The sequence below is a fragment of the Pseudochaenichthys georgianus genome, chromosome 9 (assembly GCF_902827115.2).
Source record: "Pseudochaenichthys georgianus chromosome 9, fPseGeo1.2, whole genome shotgun sequence".
Taxonomy (NCBI): Eukaryota; Metazoa; Chordata; class Actinopteri; order Perciformes; family Channichthyidae; genus Pseudochaenichthys; species Pseudochaenichthys georgianus.
In genome coordinates this window covers 35,846,900-35,872,082 of record NC_047511.1, presented here as the reverse complement: position 1 = coordinate 35,872,082, position 25,183 = coordinate 35,846,900, and the positions used below count along the sequence as shown (strand labels likewise).

The window sequence follows — 25,183 nt, the reverse complement described above, 5'->3', positions numbered from 1 at the left end:
GTATTCATAATAATTTCTCATAGTATTCCAGTCTTGTAAGTACATTTGTACTATGATAATGCTGAGCTGAGAAAGCAATGTTTATATGTGTTTTATAATGTGCTGAAATACCACAGACTGTAATAATGACACTAAAAAAGTGGGTTACACTTGTTAACAACAGGAGCGAGCTTAGAGCGAGGGAAGATGTAGCACATCACAGAAGGGAGTCTCTAAGGGTGCCATTATTTTATTCTTTTGGCAACATGATGAGCAGCATGACCCGCACCAGCAGCACTGGGAACACTAAACATAACTACAAAAAGTGCTGCACACTGTATTATTAAGTATTTCAATTAACACTCAGTTGTAAACAGGTCCTCTACATTTTACAATTTATAATTTTCAAACTTGCACAAAGTGCATAACGGTAATTCTAAAAACTGCTGCTGCTTCGTTTGTTACTTCTGTACCGTAAATAATGAAACAGTCAATTTCAATAACACTGCATGCACTGTAAAAAAATATTTTGGATTTTAGTTCCTTTAACTCATTTATGTGAGTCAGGTCACCTACATTTGGCCAAAAAGTTGAGACAACTAGAAACGTCAAGTTGTAATCCATTCAACTTGTCTGTGAAATTAAAATAGTACACTCAATTCAGAATGATGAGTTTGCTCAGCTTTTGCACATGCGCAGAACACTGCCCCTGCAAAATTGCGTGTGTCAACCCGTGCATCCAGCATCCTCCCTCACCTCATGGAACGAATTGAAAACTAAGCCTGCGCGGTGCGGTTGAAATTGTGAAGAATTAGAAGAAGAATTACAAAAGGTGAGTTAATAATTGCTTTTTTCCGAGTTTAATGTTCAAATGTACCTATATATATGTATAACGTTTATTAGAGGCTAAACCTAACTAGCCACGGTGGCCGTGTTTCCCCTCTTAGTTAGTGTAGCTATCTAACGTTAGCTAGCAAGTGAATTCAGTCGTTGCAAGAGCCAAAATGTGCATGGGGGTTTCAGAATGGTTTAGTTTCCTGGGATATATTCAAGATTCAACATCTGTATTGGCCATGTACATGCTTCACACATACTAGGAATTTGTATAGGGCAGTGGTTCTCAAACTTTTTCACCTTGCCAGCTACTTTCAAAATGACCAACGGTTAACTGGGGGGGGGGGGGGGGTTGCGGGGGTGCTATGGCGTTTACTAGGGATGCTCCGATCAAACAAAACAACACATTATTACTACTTATAGTAGATGAAGTACATCATTCAAAAGTTTAGATTCACTTTGGATAATAACACGGAGGCTCTTATGTTCCTCTCTCCTGACAGTCCGTTTCAGACTCATGCAGCTCGCTAATTCGAGTGACCCGACAGTGAAGAATAAACATATTTATAACTAGTTTAGCTTGTTCCAGAGGTAGATAAAATAGTTAAGTGTGTTATGTCTAACTTGGAAGTGTGTGTGTGTGTGTGTGTGTGTGTGTGTGTGTGTGTGTGTGTGTGTGTGTGTGTGTGTGTGTGTGTGTTGCTCCGCTCAACGGTCCCTCACAACGGGGGAGCTGCGGCGGTGATCATTAGAGCTGCGTGCGGCGGAGGTTGAAAGCAGATGGCCAGCATTGTTTTCAGAAAGACAAGTGAGTATAAAGCTTTCACATGTACACCCCCTCTTTATAATTGAAGAATAATTTTAAAGAATTGTTTATTTGTCATACAGTTTTGACACATCAACACATGCGTGCAGTCGGAGGAGTGCTGTAGCGACGCGTCGACAATGTCGACGACATATTTCCGCGTCGACGCGTCGCTACACACACGTGGGTCACCCACAGCAACAAGCAGTTCTAGCTGTGGTGGCTACCATTAGCAGCTAGCATTTGCTCTCCGATTTTTACATTAAAATGGAATTATGGATTATAAATGCAATCATTTGTTTATACATAGACGTTAAAAACCTATGGATTAACCGATTCAGCCGCGTTTTTTCTCATTTTAATGCCATTGAACACGTCTTTTGATCAGATTGACAGCCAACATTTCTGCTAAAGACCGGGCAAAGCAGTACCCCGATGTCTGGGGGGAAACTATTCTGCACCCCGTGCAACTGTGTTGGAGCATAAGAGAACATCGACGGTGACGACCCACTTTGATTCATTCAAACATTCGAAAATGCTTTCTGCTGCTGCGGACAAGAAAGCCAAACAGCTCACGTTCACCGAGGCATCGACCTCCAAAACCCTTTCGAGGGCTACACGAAACGAAGTGAGTAGCCTACTAGATTGAAGCTGGTCAGATAACGAACGAGTAAATGAAAACAGAATGAGGTGGAGAAGTGTGTGTGTGTGTGTGTGTGAGAGAGATTAAAATAGCCCAATTGCTTTTACAATAAATAAACATTGAATGTGTTTAATTGAATAGTAAAGGGCTTTAACGTTAGTGGCAGGTTGTGTGTGAGAGAGAATAAATAAATAAGACAGCCCAATATCTATTTTTTCCGCATATTTCGCAACTTTCCGCATATTTCGTAACTTCCCGCAATTTCACCGCATAAAAACCCCGCATGTTTGATCGCATAATCAAGGATTTTAGCCCGCGGTTTTCTGGAGGGTCTAAGAAGCTCTGTAAAGGTACGTGTTGTGATGACTGTATTTGCTTCCCCTGTCGCGAGTCCGGATCACTCAGTGATGATACTAATACCTACATAATCTGTGGAGTCTCAGCTTTAATCGGATATCTTGTATGTGCAGCTACGATGAGTAATAAGGGTACTTTTATCTTGAGTTCTGTGCCAATGTCCGTTAGCATTTTTCGCTCAGGGGTCATTTAGATGCTTCTTATGAGACTTGTGTTTTGTTTTGGTAAAAACGGTTTGTATCGTCAGTTAGCTGAGATTATTTCCGTTAATCTTGTATAACACATTAATAGTTTGTTAAATATTAAGATCCCCTGAAACACAGTGTCGTGAACAAATGTTTTTTTACATTACGTTTTTTTTACATTACGTTTTTTATGAATTGAACAACAGAAAAATAATCGTTAGATTAGTCGACTAATCGATCAAATAATCGCCCAATTAATCGTTTAAAAAATAATCGTTTCCCCCCAGCACTAGAGACGACACATCAACACAAATACACATGCACAATGAAATGTGTTCTCTGCTTTTCACCCATCTGTGCTGTCCTTCGTCCAAGGCAGCCAGCAGCAGGGGCCGCTCCCTGTCCAATCTTGGGTCAGGGACGAACAGGAGAGCAATCTATTCTTCTGAATGTTTTAATATTGGGGTTCTGTTTTGGTCCTTACAGATTGCTGCTGAGTTCACGCGTCTTGTGGCTGCTGACCTCCCCAAGTCCTTCCTTTCTGGACTCGACCGGCATTTGCCAAGACTGCTCGAGTTGTACAAAGCACGAGAGAGACGCGACACAAATATTCAGTCTGCTGGAGTCTCTGAATTCTGAAGTAAGTGAAGAAGTTGCTGTTAGATTGCTGCTAGACCGCCCCGTTAATACAGTGATGTCTTTACATGCCGGAGACCAAACTCTTTTATTTTTTATCTCGGTGAACATTTTAGTTTTTGAAAGACTAAGCTAATAAATATGGATTGAAGCAGAATATTTCGTTTGATAAAAACATGTTGTCTATGATGAAAATTATTACATCTTTTTTACAATAAATGTTGACTTTTGGACTTTACAATGCCATAAAAACACATCCAAGCAACACATTAATGTAACGGATCACATGTAATGTAATATAGTCAGATCTATCGTGCTCTAGGTGGGCAGTGATATATAAGCCTATTCATTTAGCATTCACACAGTCGGTGATATTTTGCCAGCTGTCCTTTCTGCATTTGTCCGTTTAAACTGTGTTGCTTTTAGCCGGTTTAGGATTTTACCTTCTTGGTTCTTACGATCCGCGAGCACCATGCTGTGATTGGTCAGTAGGCGGCGCTTTTGTAGGAGTTGATCTGATATCACGAACATAACCTGCTCCGGAGCAGGTTAGGCGTTCAGCATAAGTTACCGCGTTGATCTATCCCAGTAAGAAGTGAACCACCTTCGTAGAACAGAAAACCCAGGGTTAAACCTGAAGTGACCTCGCTAACCTCAAATCCTGCTTTGTAGTACAGGCCCCTGGTCTGTCTAATTTATTTTCTTGATGCCTGTTTTGATGTTTTTGCAGAACTCCAACCAGAACAGAAGGTCTGCAGCACTTCTTGGACTGCCATATTTCATGAAGGAGGATCCCTCCAACTTCATCAAGTTCTGCGAGGTACGTTTCAAACTTAATAAGAGATGAGTTCCTTAGTGTTAATGTAGCACCCACCTTGACAGGCCATGTTCTTGCAGATGAATTTCATATGTTGCCATCAGGGCGTAGATATGCTCTACATGCTCTTAAGACTAATCGCTTTTCAGAATCATTCATCCCCTCTGCACTCAAACTTATAAATTCTTGGTAGGTTTTTTAACTTGACTATTTATTTATTTAGTTATTGTGATGCTATGAAACTACTTATCGTGTAAATTGGAATGATCCACATCTCTGCCCCCGGGTGTATCTATCTGTGTGTTTTTCTTCCTGTATGTTCCTCCCTGTACATGACATAAACTGCTCAAAACCAATTGCCCCTCGCGGGATTAATAAAGTTGTTGATTGATTGATTAGTTATTCAATGTTTTCTGATATAATTCAGGCCACTGACTCAGAGGAGGCGGCAGCTGTAAACGGAGTGGATGTTGGCATACTGATCGTCACTGAAGAACGGGAGCCGGCAGCCCTACCAAGGAATATTGCGGATGTTGCTGCGATCCTGGAGGGGCGCTTTGTTTTGCGCAAGCTGCGAGATTTACCAACCGGCTTTGCTGTGCTGATGGGCATACTTTACAGCCTCAACATTGATTATCCTAAGGGACTGAAAGATACCTTTTGAGGTCATTCAGAAGGTAATCATGGACATTGGGGGAGGCACCTGCTCTGCTCGGGCTCATGGACTGCGAAACAAATTGCTTCAGGGCACAATATAGAGATGTGGTTCCCTTCCCTGTCTGGGTTCCACCTTAAGGTTCTTTAATGTGGTTATTTGATGTGCTGCACAACTCCAAGGCAGCCAGCAAGACTTGTTCTGTTCCAGCTAAACTGCATTACAAATGTTTAACAATTTCCTTTTAAACAGGGTGCTGGATTTTCCCTCTGTTGTTAATTTTGGAATCATATGTTAGCTTGTTATTTTATGAAACGATAATATATCTGTCAAGTATAGAGTGCCACAGTGACGCGTCCTAAAACCCGGAAGTAAGCTGCACATGGGTTCCTCCGACAAAAAGCAATGCAATTTCTCTATAGGATTTTGGAAAATAGCTCGAAATAAGGTCTGCGGTTGACACACGTTTAAGAGACGGATCACATTTTGTTCAGCCGGATAATCTCCACATGTCTACCCTACTTTTATAATTTTCTAATCATAAATATAATCGATAGATTTATGATTGATAAGAGTTTACTTCCGAGTTTTAGGACGCGTCACTGTGGCACTCTATACAGATAAGGTTAAAGGCACAACTGTTTATTGTTTATCCACGTAAATATTAACCAATACAATATCTGTTTGCTGAACTGTAGCATGTTTTTAAGTTTGGCTTGTTTGCAGTTGGATAGATGTTTCAAAGAAAGGCGTTGCCTTTAAACATATATTACTCGAGGCATAGTTTGTTCTATTAATAATGTGCTGCTGATGTTCCGCCTTGAGCTACTGCACTTTCAACAAAGTTACTACATTATGAATAAATGTATGTTTTTGATTGTTAAGTGTTTCAGAAATTCACTTCACCAGTTTCAAAATGTTGGATTTGGTAGCCAGAGCAATTGTTAATTCAAAAAAGTTGTCTGAATTTAAGATTGCTAGACCAGACAACTTTCTATCTTCACTGAACATAGTCAAGTTTAAACAACTTTAATAACTTTGTTGGTACTGCTAAAACGAATAAGTTGATGAGACTTAGGGTAGTTAGTTCATTCAGTGTTTTATTGACTACACAGTCTATCAATTGAACTAATTATTCTAAGTTTAAGACACTTAAGGGTGAGTTGAGAGAATTTGAGAAAAGTTGTTGATGCAACAAAAATATTTGTTCATTTGACAAAAAAAAGAAGTTCACCGAATGGTTTACTTGCTTTATGTAGAGTCCAGTGAACTTGGTTTTTTAAGTTGGAGAAACGTAATTGAGTTGAAATTACTTGATATCCTTTCCTGGCTAAACTTAATTGAGAGTTGAAATTACTTGATATCCTTTCCTGGCTAAACTTAATTGAGAGTTGAAATTACTTGATATCCTTTCCTGGCTAAACTTAATTGAGAGTTGAAATTACTTGATATCCTTTCCTGGCTAAACTTAATTGTAAGTTGAATTTACTTAAGATACTTTCCTGGCCCTTTTTTACAGTGTGTAAACTTTGAAAGCCTTTACCTCTATACGTGAGGAAACGTATGCAGGCCTACCTCCCTGTGCTTGTCAGGTGCAATACAGAGATAACTTTCTTGTATTTAAAGAAATAGCTTGACATTTTGGGAAGGTGTACAGTATATAAATGTACTGAATACAACCTGCAGCCAGTCAGCGCTTGGGGACTCTCTCTGGAGCAGCGAAATACTCTAGCACATTGATCATAAAGAAAAATCAACAATGCAATAAAAACATTTTGACCTTCAAGCGAACAGGTAATATAGGCTAGCAGTTTCCCAATTTTCAGTCTTTGTTTAAATAATGTAGACAACAAACTGGTTGCTCCTTGTACATTTAGAGCAAACAAGTGTCAACGTTATAAAATACTCTGATCTTACTCTCACTGAAGCAAGCTATTCTTTTCAGTCAACTTTAGGTCATCAATCAAGTAGCCTTTATAAGCAAGTCAGAGAATATTTAACACAGTATTCAGCTGACAAAAAGTATCATTGTTTGCCAGATTTACATTTTACACACGGGTGAAAATAGACACACGGCAGCTATTCAGCTATTTTACAACCACCCCAAAAAAACGTAAACATCATCACTTCATGCCGTAAAGTGAGTGTGACACGCCTACGCTCAAAAGCAGGATTCACAACGGTCCAGAGGGCGCGCAACATCTTTAATAATGAAACAAGGTAAAGATACACTGAACAAAAATATGAAATGCAACACTTTTGTTTTTGCTCCCATTTTTCATGAGATGAACTCAAAGATCTAAAACATTTTCTATATACACTAAATAACCATTTCTCTCAAATATTGTTCACAAATCTGAAAAAATCTGTGAGAGTGAGCACTTCTCCTTTGCCGAGATAATCCATCCCACCTCACAGGTGTGGCATATCAAGATGCTGATTAGACAGCATGATTATTGCACAGGTGTGCCTTAGGCTAGCCACAATAAAAGGCCACTCTGAAACGTGCAGTTTTGCTTTATTGGGGGGGTCTGGTGTGGTCCGAAAACCAGTCAGTATCTGGTGTGACCACCATTTGCCTCACGCAGTGCAACACATCTCCTTCGCATAGAGTTGATCAGGTTGGTGATTGTGGCCTGTGGAATGTTGGTCCACTCCTCTTCAATGGCTGTGCGAAGTTGCTGGATATTGGCAGGAACTGGAACACGCTGTCGTATTCGCCGATCCAGAGCATCCCAAACATGCTCAATGGGTGACATGTCCGGTGAGTATGCTGGCCATGCAAGAACTGGGATGTTTTCAGCCTCCAGGAATTGTGTACAGATCCTTGCAACATGGGGCCGTGCATTATCATGCTGCAACATGAGGTGATGGTCGTGGATGAATGGCACAACAATGGGCCTCAGGATCTCGTCACTGTATCTCTGTGCATTCACAATGCCATCAATAAAATGCACCTGTGTTCGTCGTCCATAACATACGCCTGCCCATACCATAACCCCACCACCACCATGGGCCACTCGATTCACAACATTGACATCAGTAAACCGCTCACCCACACAACGCCACACACGCTGTCTGCCATCTGCCCTGAACAGTGAAAACCGGGATTCATCCGTGAAGAGAACACCTCTCCAACGTGCCAGATGCCATCGAATGTGAGCATTTGCCCACTCAAGTCGGTTACGACGACGAACCGGAGTCAGGTCGAGACCCCGATGAGGACGACGAGCATGCAGATGAGCTTCCCTGAGACGGTTTCTGACAGTTTGTGTAGAAATTCTTTGGTTATGCAAACCGATTGTTGCAGCAGCTGTCCGAGTGGCTGGTCTCAGACGATCTTGGAGGTGAACATGCTGGATGTGGAGGTCCTGGGCTGGTGTGGTTACACGTGGTCTGCGGTTGTGAGGCCGGTTGGATGTACTGCCAAATTCTCTGAAACGCCTTTGGAGACGGCTTATGGTAGAGAAATGAACATTCAATTCACGGGCAACAGCTCTGGTGGACATTCCTGCTGTCAGCATGCCAATTGCACGCTCCCTCAAAACTTGCGACATCTGTGGCATTGTGCTGTGTGATACAACTGCACATTTTTAGAGTGGCCTTTTATTGTGGCCAGCCTAAGGCACACCTGTGCAATTATCATGCTGTCTAATCAGCATCTTGATATGCCACACCTGTGAGGTGGGATGGATTATCTCGGCAAAGGAGAAGTGCTCACTATCACAGGTATTTTCAGATTTGTGAGCAATATTTGAGAGAAATGGTTATTTTGTGTATATAGAAAATGTTTTAGATCTTTGAGTTCATCTCATGAAAAATGGGATCAAAAACAAAAGTGTTGCATTTATATTTTTGTTCAGTGTACAATAAACACATAATATACATAAAGTTATATATAGGTTATGTTTTCTCACTGTTTGTATAATTCAAATGGTCCAAATACCCAGACTTCTTCATTAGCTAACGCAGCTAATTTAGCCAAGTTTAATGCCAAACTTTGCCATAGGTGGTAACCATAGTGTAGGTGGTAATGTTACAGTATGTGCAAATGAACCATGTTTGCTTCACTGCATTTTACCACCGTAAATAGCATTGTTAGCTACGGACATCAGGGTGTAAATAGTATTATTAGCTACGGACATCCGGGTGTAAATAGCATCTGCCCTAATTTTACCATTTTTATGACTTACCATTCATTATTTGTGTCACATTAGCAATTTTTCATAGGAATAAAGCCACAATGTGAAATGCGAAAACATTTATTACGGTACGTCCACACAGCAGCTTTTAAAAATTTTTGAAAATCTTGGAGCTGGGCGTGTCTAACAGCTTGGGGATGTTTTGCGAGCAATGCGACCAACAACCAATCACATGAATCTCCCGCCCCCGACATACAAAGCAAAAAACCCCGGGGATTTTATGCGAGCAATATATATATATATAAACTCCCCAAACAGGCGAAAACCTACCAGTTTCACCCACTGTCTCTGCCACCTCCCTCCATGCCTGGTTCCTCCGGCTTGTATCCCGTTAATAGTTCTGGTCGTAAAGAACCGGGTGATTTGCTACCGTAATTTCTCGTTTGGAATATGAGGAAATGAACTGCGGTCTGGTTCTCCCTGCTTACACGCGGTTTGATTGGCTAGCGCTTCTACTGTCAGATTTGCATAAACGTGTTTGGCTGGCGCTTCCAGCTCAACTTTTGAATCCTGGAGATCCTGGAAATCTTCGCTTCGCGCCCCCACAATGCAGTTCGGGGAAAAGCGAGGCAAAGTGACGTCATCCCCATTCAAAGTCAATGGGCAGAGAAGCGTTGGAAGTTGCTTCTGAAGCTGCTGTGTGGACGTACCGTTAGTCGATAGGCCTACATTGGTAAGAAACATAATATTTAGTGGCAACTGTGACTTGAGCTTTAACAGCAGAAGACTAGAAATAATAAAGCTGTTGATATTATCTATTATTTGCTGTTAGCACTTTGACGTCTCAGTGTAGGTGGTGTGGACTGAGAAAATGGTGGGTGTGATAAATAATACATTTTGTATCAAGACATTTACAAAATACGTTATCAGACGTTCAAATAAAGCAAACATTTTCACAGATGTTTTTATTTGTCAAACTGAAAGAGCTTTTGTTTGAAGCAACACATTTTTTGACTGTATACAGTTTATTACTCTCCTCTTCAGGCTTGAACTTAACCAGCATTATAATACGTACAGTATGTTATCATGATTGACATTCAGACTGAGGAGGTAAGAAATATTCTGTGAACAGCGGACACAGAAATACAACAACAGGATGAGTTTCCACTCTGCTCCCCTTTTTGAACTTGGGAGATACAGTTTTACAATGCACAAGACAATCAATGGCTAGTACAAAGTAAAGGCTATTAGATCTTTATGATATGCAATAACATAATGCGCCTTGGGACGTCTTTCTTATACTGTTCAAACTCATACATCATGCAAACTTCCTCAAAGCTTTGTAGCAGACCTGCTGACAGGAAGCTGGCTACAAAGATCAATCAGAGCAGATGCTGGCCAAGATCTAGTTATTTAGCAATATACAATTCAAGAGTGCACAAAATAATGTGTTTATGCGTATCCTTTGCCCATGAACCTAAGAAATGACAATCACTGATTCACACCAATTACAATTTTCACATATTGGTAATTACAGCAAGGTCTTTCAGTGTAATTAACATTGTACAGTTGAAGTTTGGCAATGCAACATGAGTGAACTTTTCTAAAGATATCCCATTGTTCTTTGCTAAACCAGAATAAAAGCTATACTCTGTTCCAATCAGCCAGATAACAATCAAAATATGCTTTTGTTATGTTTTTACGGTTTCCTGCCATCTACAAAGAGTATTATGTTGATGGCATGACAGCGCTAAATGCCCTGGCACGCAACATTATAAAGTCAGCAACAAAATGTTGTGATGGTGATACATTTTCTTGGTGTGTTCTTTGCTGTGCTTTTAGAATGAAGTTTAAAAGTGTTTGATTTGAATATAAAGTGATGAAAAGAACAATGGCACTCTTTACTTTGGTGCATCAAATTAAATATGTTTTTCCTTAGTGTTTCTTTCAGGATGGGCTGCAATTTTGGAACAAATTCATGGTACTTCTACAATATGGAATGATTGGATAGTTAAGTATCTGAAAGCATAAAAGCACCCCCCTTCAGCTGTTGTTCTACTACTCGACACTTTGAGTAAACTAGTTGAGAGTGGGAACCAGTAATCCAGGCCTATCTTTACACCATGTGGAAAAGGGCTGTGACACCGCTGCTATGCCTCAGGTAGTTGTTTGCTTCCATTTATTAAACTAGTCAAGCATCATTGTTCATTTACTGCAGCCAACAGCAGAATCCACACACTGGAAACTGCACAACTAGGATATTTTGATGCGATGGTATGGCGGCATCTTTATCCCCGGAAACGTATTTTCCATGAAACCATTTAAACATGCAGAGTTGTTGTCACGTCATTTTCAAATACCCACAAGCTCTAAAATTAATTTCATTTCACATTATATTTCATTACTATATCATCTGTAATACACGTATGAGACTAAAAATCAGATCCCCTGAAATAAAGAGGCTGTCAATATTTACTTTAGAGCTCTGTACTGTTACTACGGTTCATCATTGTTGTAGGTTGAGATAGCATTTTTTCATATATTATTAATCTTGAACATTTGCTCTTTTTTGAAAAACAAAAAGGTACATTTAATTAACAATTATTATGTATCGTACCAAAGGGGTTAATAAAGAAAATAACTGCTTTCAATATTTTAATTATGCATATAAGGAGATGGTTTAAATAACGGCTCTCACTCATTTGACGTTTTCTTTAAATAATAATACAGAGACATATTTAAATTAGTGGCCAAAAATGATAAATGTGTGGGTTAATATTACATCTATCCTGAGCTTTGTAATTGATACAAGTTAGATCTCCAAGACAACACGAAGACATTTAACACAGATCTTATGCATCTGACAGCTGATACAAATAAATCAAAAATAAATACAAAAAAGAACAAGCGAAAACAGAAATCCAATTATCTTAGAAAAATCGAGCGTTAATCACACAAATAAAAAAATGGAGCTCTTTATGAGAGCAGTAAGACAAGTCAACTGGAGATAGCCTCAGTGTGCTGCATTAAACGTTAAACTGCAGGGCCTTTTGTTGTCTCATATCAGGTATCTTCAGTAAGCTTTTGCAGTGTGTTGTAATGTTTCAGAACTATTGAAAAATGCACATAAAAATAGGTCCCTAAATCAAAGCCATTGTTCCCCGGGCTAGAGGTTTAAAATGATTTGTCATAATATACATTTATAATTTACGCACCATGCAATTTTTTTGACTTTAACATATAATACAAGAGCATTAATAGGGTTTTTGATTGATGTAGTAATGTCAGTGTTCATTAAGGTTAAAGCATGGCTTGAGGAAAGTGTCGTAATCAAAGTAAAAATATATTTGATTATGCGGTAAGGTGTGATCTCTACATGGTATTTTAGAAAGTTTAGTAATGGTATTAAGATGGTAAATAATGTCAAATGAAGCACGACAGACAGCTTTCACATGTTTGTTAAAAAGTGACACTGTACTAATAGCTTCCATGGCAACAGGATGAAATCACAGCAAGAACCCCCGACTCCAACCCCACCCCACCCCCACATATATTACAGAAGTTCATTCCAAACAGGATGGTAAATCTTGAGGAGAATAAAAAGACAAAGTTCACGCTTTAAAGAGGAAACTAAAAGACAAGAGTGGGTTAAGGGCAGGTTTTAAATCATTGTACAAAAGGAACAAACAGCAACCCACCACAACCAAACACGTATTCTTGAAAAATCCATTGGAAATTGATTTCTTTTTACAGGTTGCACAGTTTATTTTTGAAATACAGGGAGAGATACTCCAGTATGCCACGGGATAGGGGGAACATGGCAAGAAAGATGGAAGACAGGACTTCACTCTTCCTCTGTGCATCCCAGTACTTCTGCACGCAAAGTGATCCTGCCGTACCATGACCAGGGAAGGATCCGGAGGAGCCGAGCGTAGATGGGGGGATCTAACACGTTCTTTCGGTGCGTGTCGTTGTCAAAGTTACCTTGGAATACCTGTAAAGACAACAGAATAGAGAGATTGTTATTTTGGCAACCAGAAACTAACATTCATCTGTAAACTGAATGTTAATTGTGCAGCGATTTGTGTGTGTTTTTTTTTAAACATGGTAATTAAATGCTTTAGAAGTCAACATGTGGAGAAAAAAGACATCTTCGGTGGAAAACCAGAAAAACCAAATGCCTTGTAACTGGGATGCAGGTGCAGAACATTCTTGGTAAATTCCTTGCCTGATTTCTGCAGATTGTTACCTTCAAGGCCTCACGCATGAACAGCTACTGAATGAAGTGCAGCCAATCAGAGCTTCAATCCAAAATACTGCCAATAACAGTACATTCTCTGAATTTGGTCCTGTTTTTTGTTCTTTTCTTTTAAGCACCACATGTGTGAGCACATCAATAGTTTCCCCCTGTGGAAAATTGTGCGTTGTTAGAGCAGCACAGCTGGAAGTTCCACCTCCACAATTAACTTCAGACTGCTACTTGCATTTTTGCCTGCTTACTATGTGGTGTTATTAACATGTTCCATGTGCTTGGTGGTCTGGTTTTCCATCAATTGTGTTGTACTGTTACATTTCAAATGGTTTAGCCTTGGCATTATATAAAAGGATTTGCGGTTGCCAGCAATGTTGCTTTAAAGGGAAAAGTGTGTATCTCCAGCATTGGCTCTCTATAACTCATAACATATCGTGTTACAGACTAATATGCATTCTGGATTAACACTCCTACACTCTTATTACAGTACGTAGCCACTGGCATATCCTTCACTGAGGTGCTAAAAATCCTGTTGTATCCAATTTAAACTAAACATTAAGTCATTAAGTGGGAGATTTTAGTGTCTGCACCACTTTTATTCTAATTCAATGACATTTAAAGGCCTTTAGATAAGCCTTGAGAGAACAGTTCAGGGGTTAACTACAAGATACAAATAAGCTAATTTCCATACTGGGACGTGTGCTCTATTGTTGATTATTAGATGCTTTGTGTTGGTGTGTGCTAAATAGCAGAATAATTAAGTATATTAGAAAGACATGTATCTACAGGGACTGCTCCAATGAAGGATATGATCATCTCAATTAAACAGACATGATTATTCCTGTGTAATTGGGATGTAATGGGAATCACTGTTGTGTGCAATAGAAAATCACTGAGCCAAATCCGAGCTGGTGCTTGAGACAGTGGTTGACCATTTCAGAGTAAAGCTTCAACTAATTATCTTTGTACTTATCTTTGAAATACTCATAGGCCGTGGTTTAGATTTGAACAGTTAACACTTGGTTTGAAGGTTTCATGATAACCAATGCTTGTAAAAATATTTTGACAAAATATTCAAGCATTACATATCACAGTCTAAGAGAAGATTTGATGATTTTAGTACCATAGCCTTGGTGCTTGGTGGACTAGAATACTTGTTGTTTTTTGGCCATATTTGATATTGAAAAGAGATTTTGGGTAGGGTGACTCTTTTTCAACTGGAAGACCGTCCACAACGTTCTAGGTAATCACACATAGGAACATAGAAATTGAAGAGGAATTGGTCAGAATAAAAACTGCATATCAACTCCATCAAAGAGCAGACGAGACATGTCACGTGACATGATGAAATATTTTCGACCGTGTACCTTACTTGTACTTGACCTGTAAGTGCATCAAAATGATATATCACCAGTGACACATAATGGTTTCTCTGGGTATCATTTGGTGCCTAATACTTAATTTTGAGCCTAATGCCACTTTCATCAGATGAAATCTTTTTTTAAATGACTCTTAATCCAGCAGATACCTCCATAAGGTTACAGTTGTTGCGGTATAGGATGACTGCTTATACACTGTGTGTATGGTGCACACATACTGTAATAGAATCACTCAAGGACAATTTATATTACCCAGTAGCAGCCAGACATATAAGATATACTTGTCCCTTATGAAAATGCGATAATGTGACAAGATATCAAACCTCTGCCCTCTCTTCTTAGAACTTGTTTACATTAATACGACTGCTTTAATTTGGTTCATGTTGTTTTCTGTGCTTCACCTGCAGACTGAAGCTGAAATCATGTGACAGGCATACACTTTCATTGCTTTCCTTATTTCACAAACTGGCCGCCTTTACCTCCTGCTGCAGGGAAACTCATTCCCTTCTCTGTGTTTCTCATCTATATTGTAGCAGAAAGCTTATTCTGTATTCAGAGGAGGTTAGCATCTGTATCTACATCATGTGACATTCTGCTCTCTCCTTTCATCCTTTTACTCACTATAAACCTCAAATCTACACATGGTGCTTCATGTGCTTTGTGTGTTTATTCATATATCCAACATTGTTTTTGCTTGAGAAGTAACTCAAGTATTGTTTTAATGATTTAGAGTACCTGTATAAAATCACTTTTATCCAGATATTAAACATTACATTTTAAATTGTTAAATAACTCACTTTTAATTGAAACTTTTTAGGGGAGATCAGAAGAATCATCAATGTGTTTAAATAGACTCAGAAGTTAAGATGTCATTTTGAATTAACATTAATGAGTTTATGTTTATATTTATTTCTTCCCTTTCATAAATTCCTTAATAACAAATAATAAGTGTTTACTACAGCAATGTGTTCTAGAAAAATATAAATTGAGCTGGTATAAAAGTCAACGGTTGCAGGGATTCTTTTAAGATCTGGAAGTAAATCACCTACAGACCAGAAAGCCATTTTGAAAGAACTTCTGTTTAACTTATTATGACAGGAAAACAGGAGTGAGTTACAAATTGTTAAACCACCATGAGCCTTGGAAAACAATTCATCTCAGTTGTTGCTTGGTATGAGCCAGTCTCAGGTTTATCCAGCTGAGAAACAGATTAGTCAATAACTAGCTTTAATGCTACTCACTGTTCATATACCTAACCTCAACCCATCTCTAAATTACAATTCATATTAAAGAGTAAAAAACAAACAAATCTGCAGCATGTATTATTAAAGAATGGATTTTCCTTCCTGGCGTGACAATAACAGCTGATTGCTTACTGCCAAGCATCTGTTTCAGTACAGGTTCATAGCTTTTTCAGATAAAATGCAGCTTACATATACATCATATAATAAACCTGTTGTGAAGGACATCTGTTTGAAACCAAGCACACCATTTTACCCCAAACCACTCTGTGTTGACATGTTCTTGTCACTTTCATTGTATTTCCAAACAACATTTGACATAGGGAAGCGAGATATGTGTCACTTCCAGAGTGTTGCCACAACTGTAATGTGACAACCGGGGCCATGATAGCACAATATAAAAGGCAGGACAGGAAGGCCATGAATGCAGCAGCTGATAGAAATATGACAAGAATCTGTGCTAGACTGTCTGGGGACCTGCACAGTTTCAGAGGCTCTGTCTCTAAAATAAACTGTCTGGAACAGGATATGTGAAGAATCACAACAACAGGGCAATTACTGTAGTACAAGGAAGAATAAGAGAAAAAAAGACGAGGAAGACGATGGATCTATCCCCAACAACATCATATTGGTAAACAACTTGAGGTGTATGAAATAATTCAGAAGCAGAAAGACAGTCACACACATCTGAGGTTGGTGGGTTTGTGGATGTGGGACTTCCATATTTGTATATTTTGACCATCGAGTTTTATAACTGATATTCTGCCTGGCCGATTATCGGGGCCGATATTCCGCATTTGACCGATTATCGGTATCGGCATCTTTTTTATCAAATTGCAGATAAAACTTTGGCTCTGATGCGGCCGTTTCTCTGGCTGCAGTCACCACTCTCTGTACACGAGCAATGTCCCGCCCACAGCGCTGCCTATCTGTGGCTGAAGTGTCAATCAACACTGAAGATTTTTCCGGGCGGGAGCCAACCAGAGAGGCGGGACCTTCTCAGATTTCAGGTTTCAGGTTGATATGTGAAGCTCATTAGCTAGCAAATGTTTAGCAAAATATTAGAAGTGAGGCTATAGACTAACGTTAGGTCTACTGTAATAGCCTCACTTTTAATATTTTGCAAAACATTAGCTAGCACTAGTGTTTTGCAGTTGCTAGCAGCTTATTGGGATGTTATTCTAGATAGACAGGCATTGTTTTGATATAATAAATTAAGCATTATTGTTAGTTAAGCATGTCAGCCTGCAGCCCCACTTCTTGTCTCTCTCTAACTCATTGCAGATGGCTGCACTAAAGAAAAGGGCACGGAGAGGAAACCAGTTTTAAGATGTTTAAAAGTTCATTACACATAATATATGCTTAAATGCATTTCAAAGAAGTTGTGTTGGAGTTTGTGTTATTCTACATTTTGACACCAAGATTTTCTGATTTTACTGCAAATGTATATCGGTTCCAAATATCGGTTATCGGTCTCCTTGATTACCAATAATCGGTATCGGCCTTGAAAAAGCCATATCGTCGATCCCTAGTAATTACAACAAAAACTTGCTGTTCCTCACCTGTGTCCTTCCTGCCCGACAGCAGCAGAATCAGAACAATAGATCAGATCCAACAGCCTCTGATGGGTAGTATTGTTAGTACTAGCTGTTCACTACTGGGAACTAAAGTGCTATAACAATGATGTAGTGCTTTATTTGTAATTATTATTTTTTGTTGGATTCTGTTGGCAACAAACTGCATTGGTTATAGCCCCAGAGAAAAAAAGCAAACATTGAAGCCAGCATACTTCAACCAATACCTTATTTCTCTCTTTTCAGTTTTAGTCAAATATGTCAGTGAGTCGCCCCCTAAGTATAATCTTTATTTCCGGAGACACATCTATAGAACCTATTTCTCTGTCTCCTGGAGCCACAACTCCGCTCCAAACTATCGATAGTCCAGGTTGGTATAGTATGGGTACGTATTAGTAAGGCATGCCTTGTGTTCTTCATAATACATTATTTAAACCAGCTGCAAAGGTCAAAGAGTGATGACCCTGTACGGTATTTGCTTTCTGCCCCAATGTTGTCTTAACTGGTCAAAGTGATAACAGGAAAACCAGGTTCACGTCTTTATTAAAAGGTCAACAGCTACCCGCCTAGAAGAGGCTGTAGCTGAAATGCTTCTTCTTCAGAAAGGCCAGCAATATGTAACATAATAATGTGTTTTTCTCTTCCTGAGGTGCATGAAAACTCACAGCCACCATTTTCCATGACTGAAGAAAACGATAATCTGACTACAAGTGGTTTCTCTTAAGATGATTGTATTCACAGCTATCTAACAGTCGGTTACCCTCTGACCTCGAGGGAACTGAAGGGTTTTTGGCTAATTAACCCTGTGTCACCTGAGTGAAACACTATTAAACATAAATCAATTACTTCTGTGCCTGATTGCCCCCATCAAGTGACTGTGTTACTATTGACACCCAGGAAAGAGCAGTGGTGCAGTGTGGTGATCCAGGTGAGGAAAGTGTGTGCAGCCGAGCCGATGTGTGTCATTTTGGAAATCCCCGGTTAATTAAGTTTAAACAATGAACTATGTTGTTAGTTGTCTCAGTTACATGTGCAGTACACGGGTATTTTGGATGTGTATAGAAAAGGCAAACAAGACGCTTTATGGATTTTGTAGAGGGAGACTGTGTCTGTGTGTGTGTGTGTGTGTGTGCCGAGCTTCGTCAACATCTGTATTCTGACTGAGCCTCCTCTCTCAATCTAGATTTAACTGCCTGCAGCCTCTGCCACACAGGAGCTGGAGGGGGGAGCTGAGAAGAATACTTACAAGCCTCTACCACTGTGCCCGAAACACACACACACACACACACACACACACACACACACACACACACACACACACACACACACACACACACACACACACACACACACACACACACACACACACACACACACACACACACACACACACACACACACACACACACACACACACACACACACACACACACACACACACACACACACACACACACACACACACACACACACACACACACACACACACACACACACACACACACACTATCCCCTGCCAAGTCAAGCATTGTGGTGTGGCAGGAGGAGCCTCGGGAGTCCAACAGCCAAATGTGTCCTCTAGCATTAATGGTGGCTCCAGCTGACTGAAGGGGGATAACACCTTGAAGAATCATACATCTGAGCAGCCCCTTGGCTCAGTCGGGGGACAAACTGATTGACATTCTCAGAAGCCGTACAAAACACGCCTGCCCTCTAATGCAGAGCACACACACTCAGAGTGAGTGCTTATGCTTGGTTTGGCTCTGACTCATACAGCCATAACACCACACGGGAGGCTATACTGTAGATGGGAAGGGTATTGTATTCGGTTTAAAGATAATTTTAAATTCATATGTAGGTGGAGAAAAAAAGCCCCCCACTAAGTTATATGCAGGAAATTATATACTAGAAGGTGATTCCTCCCATTGCTATGTCAGATGATTCTTTCCAGACCTTCAGAAGTCATACAGTGCTCAGTATTGAGATTGCTTTAGTGAAAATCATGCTGAGCATGCAGTGGCCCACATCCAAAGATCATCCTTGGATGTTGAAATTATAAACTCTTCAAGCAAGGAATGTGAACTGCAGCAGGAATGGAAAAATATGTCTGGGCATTGGTTGGATGTATTGGCTCCACAACAAGGGTAAGGGCATCAATCTGGCGATGGAGGAGTGCTGTTTGCCTGAACAAGGACGATAAACAAAACGGACATCCTACCAAAACGGAAAAAAAAAATAAAAATCCAATTATTTAAGAAAATCTATTGTTGAAATGGGATCTGAAGATACAGCATATCCTCCACAGACTGCTCAGAATCAGTTTTCATGAGAAAGCCGACATCATAGCTTTTATGAGCACAGACTGCACTGCATGGGCTGGAGTTAAACTATGAAATCAAGTGTGATGGCAAATTAAAGAATAAAGGATTTCAAGTCATTAGAAAACCATTCACAAATGCTTTTAAATTGGATTATAACTTAAAAATGTATTCGCATGAATAAATGAATGGGTGCTGATACACATTAAAGATTAAATCTAGCACTATCTAAATCAGTTTTCAATTATACATCAAAAACTATGCAAAGAAATGGGTCTCCCTCAGCACTCAGATTTGAATGATCTGTGCCAACTTTTAGAAATATGCATAAAATGAAATCTTTCAAATAAGTGGAACAAATGTTGCCAATTTGTAACAGTTGAGTTTTGTTTCATGTATTCTATATATGAACTTAAATACAGTACTCTGACATAATTTATCAAGATAGATGAAGAATTTAATCTGCAGATTCTAACAGATATGAGAGAAATCTGCATTCTGTTCTTTTAAAATCTGCAACAAATATCAGTGTATAAAACTGAGTGGTTTAATACACTTCTACAGTATTTGCATGATGCATTATATATGTATCAGTGGCGAACCGTCAGGGCCTTCAAGGTATTCAGAGAATACCCTGGAACACTCAGATAAAACAAACAAAAAATCGATTTAATTATATAAATAAAATGTAAATAAAATGAATACATGAGAATCGTATCTGTGTTGTTGATCTGTAATATTACAGTGTTACGTTGGTTTGTTTGTCCTTCTCGGACCATGCACTACGCATTTCAGTGGTTTTGTGTTAGAAAAGAAAGCAACCAACCAGATCTTGTTCTGGGTCTCTGGGTAGAATATCCTTCAACCGAGGTATTATACATCCTTGATCGAATGCCCTGGCCGTTACACTGAACGAGAGCGTACGTTTTGAATGACAGTTTGATCAACCAATCAGATATTGATTTGTAGCCAATGGGTGTATTCTTTCAGAGTTTCCCTCGGATCCAGGGTACTCTAGAAGGCCCGTTAGTTTAAATGGCAACAGGTGCAGATGATGTTGTTGCGGAATTGCTGTCCGTACACTTTTCAAGACGACAATTAAGTGAAAAGACGGACATTATAACGGCGGCGGGGGGGTTCTCCACTGATATGTATAAGTTCTATTAGTTCTCCATTTCTTGATTTACTATAGTCAACACACCACCAGAATAAGCAGAAGAAGTTTGGTTATCATTCAAGGCGAGAGAGAAAAGTAAACACTCCCTCTCCTGTCACCAGTCTCTGAAAAACAAGGGGCTCCAGCTCCAGTGTGCCTGCAGCTCTCCTGATATCAGCAGAGAGGCTGCTGCAGCCCTGTCTCTGTTGTCATGGGCGATTGGAATGGACATGTACTCTGTTGAAGGGCCATAAACACGATTTCCAGCATAGCACGAGCCAGACCAGGTTGACAGCACAGACTTATCTGATTCTGGACCACAGTGAGGCAGCGGGACAGACAAGGGGAACTCAGTTTGAGCCACAGATAAGAAGATGCTAAAGGGAAGTGGAAGGAAGTAACAAACAGATACTGAAATGGGCTTTTTCACACAATACTTAAACAATCTTTTGACATTTTCAGTTTTGTGTTTCCGTCTGCTTCGACCTTCTGTCCTTCCTGTGCCTTTTTCCTGTTAACTATATCTCTACCCAGAATGCCCTTTTCTTTTGTGATGTGATATATAATTTAAACCCTTCAGTAGGTTTCACAGGCACACCTTTTTGATTCCACCACATTGTTCAGGATGTTTGCTATGAGTGCATTTTATAAAGACTGTTCATAAAGTAACAGTTCTGTCAGTGAATAATCTGTTAATATTGTGCAAGTTGTGTTTAATTGTGGTCATTATGGGCTATAAAAGTTCCTTACCTTGTCCTTCCCCTGTTTCTCATCTTGATATATTTTCCACCGTTCTCCGTCATTGCTGTAGGCCAGTTTGTAAGAGCCAACAAACTGGACGTGGCCGAAGTCTTTAGCTCCCTGGGTGATGACACCTGTGACCTTGGTAGGCAGAAGCAAATCCACCTGAAAGAGGAAAGGAACAAAGAGAAAAGTAGTAGAATTATTTCTCAAGAATTTCTGCCAGTGAAAACGTCTCATAGATGTTATATTTTTTACAATCTAGCCAGCATCTTTTTTCTCCTTTAATGCGAAGGATTTACTGTATAAAGACACTGGGTGCAAACAGCCTGTTTCAATTATTCACAGAGTATTGAACAACAAGGCTAAGTCCTCCTCCTCGCCTCAGCAAAACAGAAATTGCCCGTGGCAGCAGATCTGAGAGCCAGACTGCTCCATTTGGGTTAATTTTTAATAAGTTCTCATTTGTTGCAAACAATTTACAACACAGGGACGATAGGCAGTAAACACACACACTTTTACTTATATTGACATTTAGGGATTCAATTATGCTTCATTATTTGGAAAATTACACAACACTGGTTGAGATTCAAAAGGTACTTTGCAGCCAAGAATGCACGACCACAAGTATACGCACATTAGCGTAATCACAGTTACCTGACTCACTCTGAATCAGAGAAAATACTCTGCAATTATGTCAAGTAAAAGGTCAAGCTTTATTTATTTGTAAGGTTTTTCCACCATGTTAATTATATCACGTAAATAATATATGTGAACCTTTTAAAGGTAAGAGGAATGTGTTACCTAATGGAGAATAAAGGGTATTATTATATAACTATTCACTCCCACTCAGTTGCTTTCTTAAGAATGAAGCAGCATTTATTTTTCTCGCCATAAAACGGAAACATTTTAAAATACTTTTACATCTCTGTAACACACAAAGCATACCTTCCAATGTGATTGCATTTCTTTAAAGAGGTACTGCACACTTTTACATGCTTTTTATAAACCAAATATAGTTACTGCTATTTGATTAAACACATTGATTCTACATTTAAAAAACAAATGATGGGTTGAAAAGAGAACCACATGCAGTGTACTTCTTTAAATCAGCCCTGAACCTTTCAGGCAGTCTCGATATGTTGGGACTTGGGAAAATAATGTTAACGCCCTTTAATCAAAGCGAGGCGATGTTACCGAGCAACTTCTCCACTCACACATCCACACAACCGTTAAATGCTAATAGCCGAAGCCTCACTGCAAAACTGTCTCACTTATCACGTATGTCTATGCAGCACCCATTCAGTCAATGCAGGTAGAAACACACTGTGCAACCTTTCTCCATCACAGGTGAAGGTAGTGGCAACATTTAGAAGCTAAGAGAGAGAAGGGAATGAAACATTTGCATGCATATGTATTTCTTCTGCTGAATATACACAACATTGAGACAACCATATATCATTCTAATTTGCCTTGTCACAGGGGAACATAACACTGTTAATTAAGCAACTAAGCCAACACAGTGAATGCTTGTGTTTTGCTTAATTCATTCTATATCATCGTAGAACACCACTCGTAGAATCGCACTGCAATATGTTACAAACCCTGAACCTTTGGCAAGGATGTGAATGAGCTTACATCTCTCTTGAGATTTCAGCACCGCTCGAGAGCTTTTCTTTTTTCCCAGCTACTTTAAGTTTGAGGACTGCTCCCTGGGTATTAGAGGGTTTTTCTTTAATGCAGACCCCCTGCTGTCTACATAAGCAACCATAGATCTGGGTCCTGACACACATGTAGACAAAGCCATGTCTTAGCGTACACAGCAAACTCTTGGCTTTCTGAAGGGCTTCCAACTGGAAATAACTCTCCATTCTCCACTTGAAATGTTAGTATGACAAAAGGCAATAAAGTATGCATGCTACTTTCAAAAAATTAAACAAGTCGTGAGCTACTTGTACTCCTCTATTTTTTGTTTTTTGCAGTGTATATATTTAGCACAGTTTAACATTATTATATGCTGACCTTTAACCTTTGTTTGCTGTTTGGGTCTGTGGGACCCGTTTTCAGGGTTTACTAAAAGAACATGTTGCAATTTAATTATTTGAACCTGCTTTATTTGGGGGTGGGCCTCACATCCTCTAGGGGGGACCTCACCTCCTCTAGTGGGGTCCGGGGGCATGCTCCCCCGGGAAGATGTTTTTTAAAATGCTAAAGTGAAATGCATCAATCTGGTGCACTTTGAGCACAACATTAATTTATAGATACAGCTCTCAACACTCAGATGAAAGGGAGCTGTATACTTTTCAATGATCCAAACATCTTTAGAATATCATCACAACCAATAATAATAATAATAATAAACATATTTGTAAAGTGGGGGGACACAAACGGGGTATCGAAGAGCGGTCCCCAGTGGAAATTACGCCATGCGTGTGTGTGCGTCAAGTGCAATAAATATATATGCAAGTTTCAATACACACAGAGTAAAACTCTGCCCCTCATGTGTTGTATAGGCTGGCATGACTAGGCTGTTCAATGGGGCTGATGTGTAGATTCTTCCAGAAGGAAAATCAGCGGGGAGGTGCCACATTGCTTTTCTTCCCGACTGCAACGCTGGTTCCGAAAATCAAGCAAGAACGTGATCGATATTCATTGTGGGGGTGGGGGAGGAGGAGTGTTAGATATAGAGTTGTAGTAAGTAGATAGAGTTCGCTATGATTTAGGTTTCGTTTATGCATAGGGTAGATTCTTTTAATTACATTTCTTTTTTGTTTTGTGTATTTCATACATTTTTTATTTGCTTGGCGAGCGACTCACGTTGCCCCTGCGGGCGACTCGTGTTGCCCCTGCGGGCGACTAAGTGCCCCGTGGGCACCGTGTTGGCTACCCCTGGACTAGCGGTACCAAGTTGGACCGGTCGACCAGTCGAGTTTCCCGGGCTGATTTTTAATCTCAGTCCGCCCCTGGTACGCAGCCTCTACTTCCTTTTTTGTGTGAAGTAGTGCTCAGCAACAGCAAGAAAACCCTAAACATATCATTTTAATTGCAATAATGTCACAGCAACCCCCTTGATAAAGGGGACCAGGGAGAAACATTGGCAGGGGCAGCTTGGCTGATTTAGAGGGGCATGACACCTTGCATTGTGGGACTTTGATTATGCTCCAGTAACAGTTGCAGAACGTTGAGGTAATCTTGTTCTACCCAAGCAGTCAAGTCTGCCACCATAACAAAGGCAGGCTTGAAGGGGAACCTGTAATTGCTGTCACAGGTAGCGGTCAAAAAATACAACCGCCCCTAGCGACGCTGGCTCTCAACACTTTGATCGCCCAAACTGAATTAGGGAGCGAGATAAGCTTGTTAAAGCAAGGCCTCTCCTTCAGGACCCACCTTCTGTTCTTTCTTCCATCACACTCTCAACCCTTTCCCTTCCCCCATGAGCTGTTAACCAACACAAAATAGAAGTGTGTGA

At 39.9% G+C, this 25,183-nt stretch overlaps 1 protein-coding gene and 1 long non-coding RNA gene across 3 annotated transcripts in view; one reads left to right on the top strand and one right to left on the bottom strand.

Annotated features, from left to right (window-relative positions):
* The first annotated feature begins 1,996 nt into the window (after positions 1-1,996).
* LOC139434433 (uncharacterized) lies at positions 1,997-5,603 on the top strand. The gene is made up of 4 exons (XR_011643784.1): positions 1,997-2,246; positions 3,290-3,443; positions 4,170-4,259; positions 4,684-5,603. It is a non-coding gene; the product is annotated as an uncharacterized lncRNA (long non-coding RNA).
* A 4,400-nt stretch (positions 5,604-10,003) lies between these two features.
* edil3a (EGF-like repeats and discoidin I-like domains 3a) overlaps positions 10,004-25,183 on the bottom strand; it is a 136,153-nt gene continuing 120,973 nt past the window's right edge. For both annotated transcript variants that reach the window (XM_034091213.1, XM_034091214.1), the window contains exons 9-10: positions 21,724-21,879; positions 10,004-13,047 (exon numbers count right to left, since the gene is read on the bottom strand). In XM_034091213.1, coding sequence (XP_033947104.1) covers positions 12,898-13,047; positions 21,724-21,879 — 306 coding nt within the window. In that variant the 3' untranslated portion in view covers positions 10,004-12,897. The remainder of the gene's footprint in view (positions 13,048-21,723; positions 21,880-25,183) is intronic.